Source organism: Podarcis melisellensis, assembly GCF_964234715.1.
Source record: "Podarcis melisellensis genome assembly, chromosome: 4".
Classification (NCBI taxonomy): domain Eukaryota; kingdom Metazoa; phylum Chordata; class Lepidosauria; order Squamata; family Lacertidae; genus Podarcis; species Podarcis melisellensis.
Genome location: NC_138531.1, coordinates 90,320,095 through 90,336,163, shown reverse-complemented (window position 1 = coordinate 90,336,163; position 16,069 = coordinate 90,320,095). Strand labels below are relative to the sequence as shown.

The following is a 16,069-nucleotide window of genomic DNA, read 5'->3' as shown; positions in this document are numbered from 1 at the left end:
GTAAAAAACACACACACACACGATTTGTTAAGCCCTTGGCTTAGTATAAACCATTCTGCAAGCTTGCAATGCGTGGCACAATTTGGTTTCAAGGTATCCAGCAATTTCTGTTGAAAATGAATCAGATTTGGTGAGATAATAAGGAGCAGGGAGATAGCTGAAATCACTGAAATACCAGAAGATTGGGGACACGTTTGTTAAGACACAGGCTGAGCACAATGCAAGAGTTGCACAGAAAACATATATTTTTTTCAGGCTGGGTGTGAAGAAAAATTACTCAGCCTGTCATCAGCCCTCTGTTTCTATGATTCTTTATCAGGCACCTGCATCCTTTGTCATCAAGTATCTCTCCTGGTGAGGGGCACTTTGAGAAGGATTTGAGGGGTAGCAGGGCTAGTGACTCACACACCAGCCCTGCAGGGGAAGTGTGGCAAATCCTGCTGTCATTGTCCTCTCTGGATTGGCAAATATGTAGAACTGGATCTGCCCATCCAGACTGCCCAGTCCATCCACTGGAACCTCATGGGAAGGAAAGGGTTTTAAATGGCTTCCCGTTCCATTTGACATCTTTGACAGGTCTTTGGTCTTGGTTTTCTCATGTGCTATCACTTGTCCTTCAGACAAAATAACGGAATAAACTTCTGTCTTGCTCCTTGCTCCTGCCTCCTGGTTCATTCTGCGGTCCTGACTGTTGATTTCCCTCCCACCTCAGACTGCTACCCACAACCTTTTCCTTACAAATGGCATCTCCTCAAGGGGCCTGATTTGTCCTAAGTCTCTTTGTTTGTAAAAACGATGTGCAGGGCCTTCTTGGTGGTGGTTCCCTGTCTCTGGAATGCCCTCCCTGTGAGGTGTGCCTGTCTTCCTCATTATTAACATTCAGGAGGAATTTAAATGCATCCCTGTTCACCCAGGCATTTGATGACTGAAAGAGAGTGTTCCTGGCAACCTTGAAATTATTAGCTTCAAGGATATGCAACTGTTTGTATTCTATTTTATTTCACACTGTATCATTTTCCTGCTATTTGTTGTTCTTCTTGCCCTGGACTTCTTTGGGAGGAAGGATGGGATAGACATTTGTTTATTCAACCAAGAAATAAAATAAAATGTGCCAGTTGCTCTTGTGTTCAGCATTGTTAATGCATTGTTTATGCTGTCACAACGATCCATGACTGTGCTTCTTAATACACATGAGTAAACTCATGAGCGACACGGATGGGCCAAATGAGGGGAACAGTCATGTTCTAAAGCAAATCATGCCTCATTAGTTGTTAATACCGAAAGTTATGTAAAGCCGTTCTCCCATAAAAAGAATATTAAATAGTCAATTACTGCAGATTTCAGATTTATGCCAAGTTCCCATTGATGACTGAAATTCTATTCTCGCTGGCAGTCTTAGGCTGCTTTTAAAACACTGCTCAGAAATGCCAACTGGTCCAGAAAGTGTTTGCACGGTTATTAACCTGTACAAATCACTGGGCTTGACGCAAGGTCTGTTTTGATGATTTCTACCCTCAGGGACATGCCAAGGCGAGCAGCCACCTCCTCCTCACCTTCTGCCACCTACACCCCTCCATGTGCTTTTTTCCAGGACCTGGTGAGCTTGTCTGAGAGGCAGGATGGACAAAACCAAAGGCTCCTTCCTTGCATGGTATATAATGAATTACGGCATGGAGGACGGCTCTGCTGGTGACTGCTATCCATGCAAGCTAAATCTGGTGTCCCTGTGTTCACATAGCCATAACCTCTGAATATCCAAAGCTGGAGACTTATCAGAAGCTGGGGGTTCATTTATTTCCTGACACGGACGTCCTGGCTTTCTTTCTCGGTCGTGGAGCTCTGTTTCCATGGATGCTGCATCCATTTGTCCCACAGAGGTGCCAACTTGGGCTCCAGACTGTGGGTGCCCAATAGTGTGCACATATGTCATTATGTCATGCCATGCCTGGTGCATGGTGGCAAGTGAGCCTGGGTCTCCACTGCGGGCCTCTGGTGGGGCCACCACGGCCGTAGACGCACCTCAGAAGCATGGCCACAGTCACAGCAGGCCCCAACAGAGGCCCCATGGCTCAGGCTCTGGCCCTGTTGCTGCCGATACACCAGAAAGTCGGAGGTAAGGCAGTGGGTGGTGGCATCTGGCGAAGGCTAGGCATCCACAGTAAAAATATATATATATCTAGGTGCCCAGGCCGCCAGAGTCCCCTGCAGATGTCTCCAGTGGCCTCCATCTGGACAGGAGAAGCTGCTGAGATACCATCACCACCAATACTGCAACTTACCAGACAATGAGTAGTAAGAAGAAGAGGAAGAAGAGTTTGGATTTGATATCCCACTTTATCATTACCTAAGGAGTCTCGGTGGCGCTGTGGGTTAAACCACAGAGCCTAGGACTTGCCAATCAGAAGGTTCAGTGGTTCGAATCCCTGCTCCTGCAGGGTGAGCTCCCGTTGCTCAGTCCCTGCTCCTGCCAACCTAGCAGTTCGAAAGCACGTCAAAGTACAAGTAGGTAAATAGGTACCGCTCCAGCAGGAAGGTAAAAGGCGTTTCCATGAGCTGCTCTCACTCGCCAGAAGCAGCTTAGTCATGCCGGCCACATGACCCGGAAGCTGTACCCTCGGCCAATAAAGTGAGATGAGCGCCACAACCCCAGAGTCAGCCACGACTGGACCTAATGGTGAGGGGTCCCTTTACCTTTACCCTTAAGGAGTCTCAAAGCGGCTAACATTCTCCTTTCCCTTCCTCCCCCACAACAAACACTCTGTGAGGTGAGTGAGGCTGAGAGACTTCAGAGAAGTGTGACTAGCCCAAGTTCACCCAGCAGCTGCATGTGGAGCAGCAGGGAAGTGAACCCGGTTCACCAGATTACGAGTCCACCGCTCTTAGCCACTACACCACACTGGCTTAAGCAATTAAGGAGTGCAAGTGACCTCCTTGGATAAACTAGGCCACAGTTTGAGTGCTGGGATGACAAAGGCCTCAATTCTCATGGTCACCCCTCAGATTTCAGGGAACAGGCCAGGGGCCCATAGAGCTAAACCTCTGGTGTTGATCTAAGCATATGGGAATGTATGGATAGGAAGAGTGTACTGGATGGTAGCCAATGCTAGACCCACTTAAATTAATGGGCAGAGTGAACCTAGGTTTAATGGGTCTACTCTGAGCAGGACTTCACTCGCTGTAAAATAATAATAATAATAATAATAATAATAATAATAATAATAATAATAATTTATTTATACCCCACCCATCTGGCTGGGTTTCTCCAGCCGCTCTGGGCGGCTCCCAACAGAATATTAAAAACACGGTAAAACATCAAACATTAAAAGCATCCCTGAACAATGTATGTTGCAACGAACACAATGCCTATTGCAAAATATATAAATGAATTGCCATTTGCTGCTCTGTTTCCTCTCCTCCCTACAGGCTTTGCGAATCCAAGCACTGCCATCTCGAACGTGTCCCAAAGCAGCCTGCACAACGCCCTGCACATCTACATGAATGGCTCCATGTCCCAGGTGCAAGGCTCAGCTAATGATCCCATCTTCATACTGCACCACGCCTTCGTCGACAGGTAGGGAGGAAGTCTCTTCCAACTCTATGGTTCTATTCTATGATTCTATGATCTGCCAGTATACATAATAAGCCCAATTCGGGTGAACAGCGTACTTATTCTAAGGAAAGATGAGCAGGAAGCAGGAGTACCCCGGCTGACCCCTCCCCCATGCCACACAACCATTTACACCCATTCCTGGGTGTTGGCATCTGCAGTGCCAACACCTGCAAGGAGCGGAGTTTTGTAAATACAGCTGTGCTGTATGTGCTATATACGTCAGTGCCAGCAGGTGGGGCTAATCAGCGCACGTGATGTCAGAGCAGGCACAGAGAAACATTGATGGAAGCAAGGGAACAGCTTGCCATGGAAGGACCGACAGATGTCTTGCTGTTTTTTCATGCCAAACTGACAACAACGCCTTGGTCCTTCAATGTCATCCTTAGCACTCACGGGATCCAAGAACTGTAGATACAGGAATCTCAGCTGGAGTGTTATCTACTAGAATTCCTTTCTGTTCTCTGGATTCCCCGGGACTGCTTAGCTGAAATTTATATAAGTATCCAAACAAACCCCTGTGTTGCAAAAGAGAACCTCAACAATGTTTAGGCAACACGATGACCATATACATACATAATAGACAATCTTTATAGAATTCCTTCAAACAATAACAAGTTCAAAATGAAATCTTAGACTCAAAGTCTCTGAAAGTCTTTAAATGAAGCCAAGGTACCAAACTTTGTACGACAAAAGATAAGCTGTGAAGCTTTGTGTATTCAGCAAATATAATGTCCAACACTGAACAGAGATTCCGGATATTGACTGCTGTTTCGAGAATATAGAATTGTTTCATAAACTCAATATATGAATATATGTGAATGAAAATATCAAATGCTGTGGAACAGTGCTCATGTAATAATGTAGTCACTGCTACAAACAATATTTTTTGAGAAACATATAAAGGCGACTCCAGGTGATGCTAATAACAATGAGGTTGAGTTTAAAGGTACAGTGCAAAGTAACAATACAAATACAAGGAGATTGAGATTAAAGAAGCAGAAGAAAGAAAATGGCCTGGTTCCTTACCCCAACCACAGACCATAGCTTGGTGTCCCTGGACCCTCTCCTCTTGTAAGTAACCTTTGTCAGCAGACAAGAGAGCGTTCATAAGCACAAGAAGAGCCCACTGGATCAGGCGAGTGGCCCATTCTGTTATCGCACTTCCCTGTGAGAAACCTGGAAGCAGGATTTGAACGCAAAACCTCCCTCTTCTCCCTTCTAGCAATTGGTATTCAGAAGCAGTGCTACCTCCAACTGCAGAGACAGAGTGTAGCCATCATAGGCATCAATAGCCTTATCCTCCACTAATTTGTCTAATCCTCATCCAAGCCGCTGGCCATCACAGCCTCCTGTGGCAATGAGTTCCATAGTTTAACTATGAGCTGTGTGAAGAAGTGCTTTCTTTTATCCAACTGAGGCTGGCAAAAGTGTGATTAAACTATAATAACCAATATTTTGGTGCCAGTATTTTGAGGGAGGTAGGAAGTGTGGGCGTTCCTATAGAGCCCTAACACGATGGGGGTGATGCTGTGCTGTCATTATGGAGACAAACCACCAATTGCTCCTACGGCTTCTGAATCTATCACCTTCCTGTACCCAGGGCATAATGAAAAACTCCCCTCTTCCTGTGGGGTGATCCGCTTTTAGCATGTAGATTGATTGATTAATATTCATGCTGCAATTCAGGATGTATTTTTTTTAAAAAAAGGCCCTGTGTGCATGCCAAGTATTATGATGATTATTACCTTGATCGCTCGGTATTCGCACAGCGAGCCTCAACTGTTTGCAGCCCTCGCCTCCCCCTCCAGTGCCGAAATTTCCTCTAAATGATATGCTGTCGAGCTGCGTGAGCTGTGGCTCAAATCCACAGTAGATCTGCAAGACAAAGGCAGGTCAAGAGGCGGCCATTACCGCTGGCCTTCCGCCCACAGTTACAGTAAAATCTGTTTTCATATGTTTTTATTTTTTTAGAAAATAAAAACCTGAGTTGCCTGAAAGGTTTGTCAACCTGGGGCCCAAATCAGCCTGTATTTTACATGAAGAGCGCTATTTAGTTTTGAATTCATGGGAGGGGTAACTACAAGGGCGGGGGGAGTCAGACCCCATTTGCACCAAAAATTTAAAGTGTCACCCTACATGGTCAGCACTACATCGCATGTGATCTTTGCTTCTTCAAAGATCACCAGTGTCGAAGGAATGATTCTCCAACATCAACTTCGTTGGACTGGTCATGTTGTGCTGATGCCTGATGATCGTCTTCCAAAACAACTACTCTACTCCGAACTTAAAAATGGAAAGAGTAATGCTGGTGGTCAACAAAAGAGGTTTAAAGACTGTTTAAAGACTGGGTCAAGGAGGGTCAGTTGGCAGGGGTGTGAGAAATGTCCTCATTTTCATTTGAGGAATGTTGGAGGGTATGTTAGCGTGTTGTACTCTGGCTGGGGATGTCAGGAGTTCAGCCTACACTCGAGTAGGACCCTGGCAGAGACACATGCCCGACTGGCATGATCTCTCCCTCCTGGTCGATCGTTCAGGAGTTTCAAAAGCTTTCTTCAGCCTGAACATCACAGCAACCGATGCCAACCGACACCGGCACACTTAGGGATTTGCATAGTTTGCGCATCATGCGTAACAGACCTCAGCAACTCAGCTTTTTGGCTAATCTACTTTGTTTACATATAAACACACATGGAGCACTGCAACATGGCTCCCTCTCTCTCTAGCATCAGACAGCAAAGAGAAAAAACAAAGGACAATAGTCCCACTTCACGGAACACAATAACACAAACATCCTGTCTCCATCACTTTCCACTCTGTGGAGTCAAAACATATACCATCATGTGAAAGACAAAAATCCCATGACTGCAATCATGGAGCAGGAATTCTAACAGGGGAGTCCTGGGTTCAGATCCTTGAGCAGCCATGAAGTTCACTGGGTGACATTGAGCCAGTCGCTGCCTGAGCCTACTTCACAAGGCTGTAGTGAAAATAAAGTCAGTCACCCCACACCAGTGGCTAGCAGAAGCAGCGTCTGTCTCTCTCTCTCTGTGTGTGTGACTATAAAGGGCAATTAACAACATACTGGATGCACATTGGTTGTTGCAGAATTCAATTTTGATTATTAAAGCTGAGAGCACAAAGAAACATTACAGCGAGACAGGTGAAAATACTGATGAATTATAACCACCATCAACTTTTGGACTCCTAAGCTGGGAACAGGTGCTCTTTTGGCTAAGGTGAATTTCAGCAATGTAAGATCTCTGGCCCTGATTGCTTTCAGCATAATTACATAGCAAACTGCTGACTGCCCTTCATGTACTGTGATTCATGTTTTTATTTTGAAAAGGTTAATTTTGGCCTCTCTTGGACTCAAGAAATCTGAGCCACCCTCCTTGTTGCTCATCCTCTGAGAGGAAGGAGAACGATCTCTGCAAAACATTGATCTGGACGGGCTCTGCATCTGACATCCAGTCTCAGAATGTATCCTCTCTCTCCTCCTTGCCAGTCTTTTTTTCTGTCTTTCATGCCATGCACCGTTCTGTACAAGACTTAGAGAAAACTGGCAGGGCACAGTGTCATGCTACCAAGAGCGGGCACAGACGTCACTGGAAAAAATATTCAGGCCTCTCAACAAGGGCGGACTGGCTTAAAATATTTACACGTATATACAATAATCGTGGGGTCTCATTTTTGTGTTAAGGATAAATACGATAATATTTGCACCTGTTGAGGATTTTAAGATTGGAATGACCAACATCAATAATGTAAGCACCAACACAATCATTGCTGAACTAACCATACACTTTAAACATCCAACTTGTATATGTCACACAACACAATGAGCACCACACAACAAGTCCTGTAGTGCTCACTTACAAAAATATACAGATGTGGCTGTACATAATAAGACGAGACTGCAATGCTATGCTGTCAAAGCGCAGAAGCAAATGTTCATGTAGAGTCGAAAGAAGGTGGGGCCTTTTCTGTGGTGGCACTGAGGTGATGGAATTCAACACTTAAGGAGGCTCAGTTTGTTCCTTCTTGTTAGATGTTGAGTGAAGATGGTATTACTGATACTTCTGTCTGACCTTTCCACCTTGCCTTAAAAATGAAACTGCCCTTGGTGTTACAATACTCATATGAGTGTTTCCTTTCACAGCATTTTCGAGCAGTGGCTCAGAAGACACCAGCCCCTGCGTGAGGTTTACCCGGCAGCCAATGCCCCTATTGGACATAACCGTGAATCTTACATGGTCCCCTTCATTCCTCTCTACCGGAACGGGGAATTCTTCATTTCTTCAAGAGATCTGGGATACGACTATGAATATCTAGTAGAGCCAGGTAACATAGAAATCTTGAGGCAGTTGCCTTTGTTTTCTAGACGTAAGCTCTTTTGGTAAAGCCAGATCAGAAAATACGGTGGAGGCCGTGTGACAATAACATTAATTGAGCTACTAGATTGTGGTGTCCCTGCATGCTAGGACAATCTGGAGGAGCAGGCTGTTGAGTCTTGGCACTCAAATAAGACCTAGACATCTGGGTGTGTGTTAATTTTTTCATACACTTAAAAAATAATAATTTAGAATTATATACCATGCTTTTATGCTTCCAGAGCAGACATTTTAAAAAAAATCAAAAAAGTGCATTGTAAAATAGCAGCCCACAATCATGATCAAAGCCTACCAGGAGGACGCCAAGACAACGTTCTCCAGATGTTTTTCACATGGAGGATAATGCTATAATTGGCTACCAGCCATGATGTCTATGCTCCATACTCAGAGGCAGTAATGCTTCTGAATACTTGTTGTTGGAAGCCACAGGAGGGGAGAAGGCTCTTGTGCTTGGACCCTGCTTGTTTTCCTACAGGCATCTGGTTGGCCACTGTGAGAACAGGATACTGGACCAGATGAGGCATTGGCTTGATCCAGCAGGCTCTTCTTATGCTCTTGCTCCCATCAACCCTAGCTAGCATGGTCAGTGGTCCTTGATGAAGGCAGTAATAGTCCAGCAACATCAGGAGAACATCCCATTGGCTACCCCATCAAAATACAGAAGGAAGAACCTTCTCCAGCATCATACCATAAACATGGGATGCAGGTGGCGCTGTGGTCTAAACCACTGAGCCTCTTGGGCTTGCCGATCAGAAGGTGGGCGGTTCGAATCCCCGCGACAGAGTGAGCTCCCGTTGCTCTGTCCCAGCTCCTGCCAACCCAGCACTTCAAAAGCACTCCAGCGCAAGTAGATAAATAGGTACCGCTGCGGTGGGAAGGTAACCGGCGTTTCTGTGTGCTCTGGCACTCGTCACGGCCCTCTGTGCACCAGTAGCAGTTTTAATCATGCTGGCCACATGACTTAGAAAGCTGTCTGTGGACAAACAATGGCTCCCTCAGCCTGAAGCGAGATGAGCGTCACAACCCCATAGTCGCCTTTGACTGGACACAACTGTCAAAGTGACCAGACAGGTGGAGGAGAGATGAAACGTCCTGCCCTTCCTCTGCAACCACCATAAAGGGAGGAAGTGAGGCCTCTTCGTCCACACCAAGCATAGAAATGCACTAGGCTTCTGCAAGGGGCATGGAGCTCTCCATCCTACCTCTGCCAGCCCCTACCAAATTGGTAAAAGTGACTAGCCTGCAAGCGATTTTGTGGCCTGGATTAGTCAGCGAGGCTTCCAGATCTTTGAAGCAAAGTAAATAAATCCAGCCACACTGCTCTCTAGCACTCCTTCCCATAGTGCCTGCTGCCCTGTCTTTTTAGTGCGCCATAAAACACACAGTAGAGCAGCTTTCACTTACTCTGGGATACCAGGAGGGAAGCTGCAGCAAATAGCTTCAGAGGGAGGCGGAAGAACAGAAATTCGGGAGCAGGGAGCAGGGGAAAGGCTTGTTAAACCCAGGCTCCACAATCCTGCAGTCCCACTCTGAATCGGGGGACCCACTTCTATAATTAACATAATAATTATGAAGAACACACACACACACACGAATGCACAATACTATCATGTCACGTTGGAGCGGAGAATTGGCTCCCCAGAAATCGCTAGGAGGGGAAAGCATGAATCGACAGCCCTGTTCCGGATCAAATGACTCTGTCTGAAAAGGCGTCTCTCTGTTGTCTCAGCACTGGCCTCCTTTAGGGGCGTTTGGCATTTGGGTTGTTTGCTTGTTTGGTTTATTTTTCTCAAAGCAAACCAATAAGAACGGAGAGCGCTACCCATCGCCCCCCCCCCTGCCATTTCCAAAAACCGTGTGCAATTTGTTTGATGTTTGGTTGGAAATTCAGCTGGGAGCCAAGAGAGCACTAATCACAGGCCAAAGGCAGCAGAAGCATTTTAGTGGCGCTAATGTTTAAATTGTGCCCCCTCCCTACACACACACACACACACACACACGGCTCCCTCCCTCCCTCCCTGCCACCACACAGACATGCTGTCAGAAAGATCACTTATCACTCTGGAAAATGTCACCCCATTTCATTAGGCAAGAAATGAATAGCTCAGTTGGCTAGAGCTTGGTGCTCATGACACCAAGGCTGCAGGTTTGTGATCTCTGCATGGGACAGCTGCATATTCCTGAATTACAGGAACTCTACAATACAGTGGTACCTTGGTACTCAAACGCCTTTGGTTCCCAAACGCCAGAAACTGGAAGTAAGTGTTTTTCGGAAGCCAAACATCCAATATGGTTGTTGGCTATTGTTTCTGGGGCGCCTGCACCAATTGGAAGCCATGCCTTGGTTTTCTAACGGTCTTCCAGAACGGATTAAGTTTGGCACTTTCGTTTTTGCTATTTATTTTGTGTTTTTGTTTTTGAGGCTTTTTCAGTTAGTTTTTGTGACTGTGTGGAACCCAGTTCAGGTACTGATTGATTGATTGATTGATTGATTGATTGATTGTGTGACTGTGGAAATAGATAAAAGCCCTCCGTCCAAACAATGACTATCATCAATGCAGATAAGAAAAAAAAATATTTTTTATTTTTATCATCTACAATGCTGTACTATTTGTTTTATAGTACAGTGCATTGATTATTGCTTTCACTTTATGGATCAATGGTCTCATTCTGACGTATTCCAAATTTTTTTGGATTCTACCCTTGTTTGAATTTTGGTCATTTAAAGTTTATGATTTTTCTATTTCCTTCTGAGGAAACTGAATAGTGAGAGCTCCCGTTGCTCGGTCCCTGCTCCTGCCCACCTAGCAGTTTGAAAGCACATCAAAGTGCAAGTAGATAAATAGGTACCGCTCTGGTGGGAAGGTAAACGGTGTTTCCGTGCGCTGCTCTGGTTCACCAGAAGTGGCTTAGTCATGCTGTCCACATGACCCGGAAGCTGTACGCCTGCTTCCTCGGCTAATAAAGCGAGATGAGTGCCGCAACCCCAGAGTCGTCCGTGACTGGACCTAATGGTCAGGGGTCCCTTTACCTTTACCTTCACAGTTTATACAAGCCATGGTTTGTTGGGCTCAGAGGAATGAGATGCTTTGCTGGGAACAAGGAAGTTGCAGGGGGAAGCAAGAGACTCATTTATTTATGACAAAATAATGGTTTGGTGTTTGCATCTGAATTGAGCCTTTGTTTTGAAAAGGAATAGCCAATATGGTTGCTTCCAGAGGTTGTAGGACTACAGCTCCCATAGCTCATCCACTGGAATGGCCAATGGTCAAGGATGATGGGCCTTGTAGTTCAGTAGCATCTGGAAGCAACCATATTGGCTATTCCTCATCAAAACAAAGGCTCAAGTCAAATGCAAATACAAACCATTATTTTAGATTTAGATTTTAGGTTTAGATTTTCCTGGTGTGATTGCATGGTCATTTTATAGAATGCTGTTGTTTCTGATTTATCCCAAAGCGCCGTGGGGTTTTGCCCTTTGAAGGTAGAACTGGGACAAAACACAACGGCATGAACTATTTTGCACAATCTCATTCCAGAAAAAAACCCCTGCTTTTGTGGTCCTGACTGTGAAGTAGTACCACGGGGATTAAATAAAATGTCAATTAATTAGAATTGACAGTGCATCAGAAACATCTCCCCGGAGAGAGGTGTCTGTGTGTTTAACTCGCAGTAAGGTGTGACAGGAAAGAACAGGAATTAAAATGTCAAGCTAAAATAAAAGATTAGGAAGAGGACTTTAGCCACTGGGATTTCTTCTGGCTGTGGCGGGAGAGGAAAATAAAGGTAATTGAGAAGAGAAGTGTAGGAGAGGGGGAGGGGGGAATCCCCCTTCTTATGGGAGGGGGAACGCACATTCAAAATGGTGCGGCTTATTGCAAGTGTTATCTGCATTGATTTAATTAACATTAACGGGCATAAACAGCCAGTTTTTGGAAAGTAATTATGATATCCTTTCACGCCTTTTAGAGCAGGTAACTATCAGCTGGAGAGCTCAAAAGTGGGCCTGTTGTGAATATGATTACAGATGCAAATATTTCATGGAAGATGGAAATTGGGAGCAAAGGAGGGGAAGCCGGGAACCGATTATGAAATCAACTCCCCTGAGCTTATGCACTAATGGAACCTTTAACCCTTAGACTAGCAGACTCCTTTCTTTATGGCATAAATGGGCAGTTGTTTTCCTGAGATTTTGCTGAGATTCCTGCATTGCAGGGGGTTGGATGCGATGAACCTTGTCGTCCCTTCCAGCTGCGCCATTCCATGATTCTATGATTCTGCCAAGGGCTTCACCCCCTTGAGGACCATCTGTTGGGGGTTCTGTGCCAGCAGTAGGCACGGCTAGGAACGGGCACACCAGTCAGTTTCAGTTCTCCAAGTTTCTCATTGTTCCAATCTCAACTTCAGTTCTTTTCAGCAGCAATCTGTGGAATATCCCCCCCCCCCGCGCGCCATGAAAATTGTCATCGTTCTAGTGTGAAATTCTCCCAAGCAACATGGTTTTTAACTTGGCACTGTTGGCAAGCATTTATTGCTGACATATGCAAGCTTATTAAGCACATTTCTCCCCAATACAGTGGAACCTCGGTTTTCGAGTGTCTCGGAAGCTGAACGTTTCGGGTTTCCCCAGCCACTCTGGGTGGCTTCCAACAAGGATTAAAAATACATCAAAATGTCACACAGTTTCACCTTAGTCCTGGAAATACCCCTCCCATGAGGTTAGTGGGAGTGTCCAATTCAAACTCAAAACAATCCCTTGCCGGTCACTGCCTTCTTCACCTCTCTGCTCCAATAATAATAATAATAATAATAATAATAATAATAATAATAAAACAATATTATTGTTTATTACTCTGGGCGGCTTCCAACAAAATATTAAAATACAATAGTCCGTCAAACATTCAAAGCGTCCCTGAACAAGGCTGCCTTCAGATGTCTTCTAAATGTCAGGTAGTTGTTTATCTCTTTGACATCTGATGGGAAGGCATTCCACATGGCGGGTGCCACTACCAAGAAGACCCTCTGCCTGGTTCCCTGAGGGAACTGGCAGAAGGCCCTCAGCGCTGGAGCTCAGCGTCCGGGCAGAATGATGGGGGTGAAGATGCTTCTTCAGGTATACGTACTGGGCCAAGGCCATTTAGGGCTTTAAAGGTCAACACTTTGAATCGTGCTCGGAAACGTACTGGGAGCCAATGTAGGTCTTTCAAGACCGTGTTATGTGGTCTGGGCGGCCACCCCCAGTCACCAGTCTAGCTGCTGCATTCTGGACTAGTTGTAGTTTCCGGGCCACCTTCAAAGGTAGCCCCACGTAGAGCACATTGCAGTAGTCCAAGCAGGAGATAACTAGACATGCACCACTCTGGCGAGACAGTAATTGCTTCCATTTCCGAATGCGCCTCGGAAGTCAAACAGTTTCCGCTGCATGTTTTTCTTTTATCTCAGTGGATTTTGCCAATTGCACATTGCTCCTCAGTTTTCAAACATTTTGGAAGTCGAACGGTCTTCCAGAATGGATTACATTTAAAAACAGAGGTTCCACTGGATACAATGATACCTTGGTTTTCAAACAGCTTAGTTCACAAACAACTCGGAACTCGAACGTCGCAAACCCGGAAGTAGGTGTTCCAGTTTGTGAACTTTGCCTTGGAAGCCAAACATCCGGCGTGGCTTCTGCGGCTTCCGATTGGCTGCAGAATGCTCCTGAAGCCAATCGGAAGCTGCGCCTCAGTTTCCAAACGTTTTGGAAGTCGAACGGACTTCCAGAACGCATTCTGTTCAAAAACCAAGGTATGGCTGTATGTGTTTCTTAATGTATTGCTTGGTTGGAGAATTCCATTGCCATGTTTAGGCATGTGAATTGCAAAGGTGTTTCGGTTTTGTGTGTTGCTTTGAGAAGTGTGAATTAGAAAGTTCCTCATTACAACACAAACATAACTGAATTTCTTCTTCATCACTAAACAGGGCTGAAGATGGCAGTGGAGCCAAAAGCTGGTGGGGCCATCTCATTTCTCTCTCTTTCTGACACACCCTCATCACTCTATTTAACACCCCTTCTTGTCCTTTTTCTGACCCTCAAGACTCCCTAGTGCACTTAAGAGCACAAGTTGTAATACTAGGGTGTGTCATTTTAGGCGTGAAATTTAATTTGTGAACATTTATTCAGTGAGGGGTCTTAAAAATATGTGTTTTGAGGTGAGAGGAATTCAAATCTGCCATTATTTTCTTGTGATCGGGCAACATTTAGCTTGGTAAGCCTACATTTGACGAAGGAGCACATAAAGTGCTTTCTGAAAGCCAAAGATTTTAATTTTCCCTTCTGAAAATGTCAGGTAACGCTAAATAAATAAATAATATCGCTGCAAATACTTGGCGATCGGTTTTTAGCGACTTCTATGCTTTTACACACATTTCACTTGCAGAGCGAAACTAAATTATATCAATTTAACCAAAGCATCTTTTGAATTCCTAAATCATGGTGTGTGTTTTTAGCACCCCTCATTTTTTGGACATTGAAAGCTGAAAAATGCAACACACCCTATTGTAAAAAGGGTATTCGCTGATTGGCGCTTCTACAAGCCCTGAACTCAAGTCCAGTTTCCCCCTAGTCAAATGTACAACTTGGCACATCAAGAACTTTGCAACTATAAGGTGGAAGCAACACAGCTGTAGGAACCACCTCACTGTGAGAATTTCACCCCTTTTAGAGCTTCAGATTGCCCAGTTACAGCGGTACCTCGGGTTAAGAACTTAATTCATTCCAGAGGTCTGTTCTTAACCTGAAACTGTTCTTAACCTGAGGTACCACTTTAGCTAATGGAGCCTCTCCCTGCTGGCGTGCCGCCAGAGCACGATTTCTGTTCTCATCCTGAAGCAAAGTTCTTAATCCGAAGTACTATTTCTGGGTTAGCGTAGTCTGTAACCTGAAGCACCTGTAACCTGAAGTGTATGTAACCCGAGGTACCACTGTATTTCCATTTCTTCATGTGTAACCAAGAGCATTTTCTCCCTTTGTCTTCCTGTGCAGCCAACCCCTTCCAGAATTTTTTGGTTCCTTACTTGGAGCAAGCCCGCCAGATCTGGCCTTGGCTGTTGGGAGCAGCTGTTGTGGGAGCTATTATAGCCACGTTGGTCGCTGGAGTCATCTCTCTCAGTTGTCAAAGGAAGAAAAGAATCTCGGAGGAGACACAACCTCTGCTCATGGAGAGCGAAGATTATCAGCATGTAACATATCAGTCACACTTATAATAGCTGCCAAGCCCCCGTGGCTAAAGTCAAAGCCATCATGATATGGGTGGTCCACTATCAAATGCCCACAATGCATTTTCCAAAGTTTGATGGTGGCCAACACAATATTGGACCTCAGCTTGGGGGAGCCATGGAGTGTATAGGGTATTGAACCCCATTTCCCACCACCATCTTCCCAGTCAAAATGCCTTCCACTCCAAGCAGCTAATAGCCAATGTCATTAGCTGCCTTTACTTCAGCAAGATGGCTATTAGCAACTCAGGGGGAAATTTGGTCAAGAAAATTAGTTACCACCTCATGCCCTCCTGATCCAAGCCCACACATGACAAGAATGGTATCTTTGTGCTCTATATCCATTTTCTGTGTGTCCATTGATAAGTCTGCTCCATGCCATTTCCCCATAAGTGTGTGGGTTTTTTTTTAAAAAAATAAATCAAAATAAATGCACACAAATTCACTTTATTTTTGATCTTTAAAAAACAACAAGAAATGCATTTCAACCAATAGCATGTACGTTTACATTCCTTTTGTGTGTGAGAGAAAAGTTTTTACAATATTCAGAGAGATACAAAGGTCCAGGAAGTACCAATAAGGATGGTTTCTTTACAAATCCAGACCAAAGGAAATCGTTGAGCATCCCTAAGAGGTAAAGGTAAAGGGACCCCTGACCATTAGGTCCAGTCATGGGCGACTCTGGGGTTGCGGCACTCATCTCGCTTTATTGGCCAAGGAAGCTGGCGTACAGCTTCCGGGTCATGTGGCCAGCATGACTGAGCCATTTCTGGTGAACCAGAGCAGTGCACAGAAATGCCGTTTACCTTCC

General features: G+C 45.1%; 1 protein-coding gene across 1 annotated transcript in view; it reads left to right on the top strand.

Moving 5' to 3' along the window:
* TYR (tyrosinase) overlaps nucleotides 1-15,703 on the top strand; it is a 51,373-nt gene extending 35,670 nt beyond the window's left edge. The window contains exons 3-5 of the mRNA XM_081909906.1: nucleotides 3,424-3,571; nucleotides 7,770-7,951; nucleotides 15,026-15,703. Coding sequence (XP_081766032.1) covers nucleotides 3,424-3,571; nucleotides 7,770-7,951; nucleotides 15,026-15,246 — 551 coding nt within the window. The 3' untranslated portion in view covers nucleotides 15,247-15,703. The remainder of the gene's footprint in view (nucleotides 1-3,423; nucleotides 3,572-7,769; nucleotides 7,952-15,025) is intronic.
* Nucleotides 15,704-16,069: the final 366 nt, after the last annotated feature.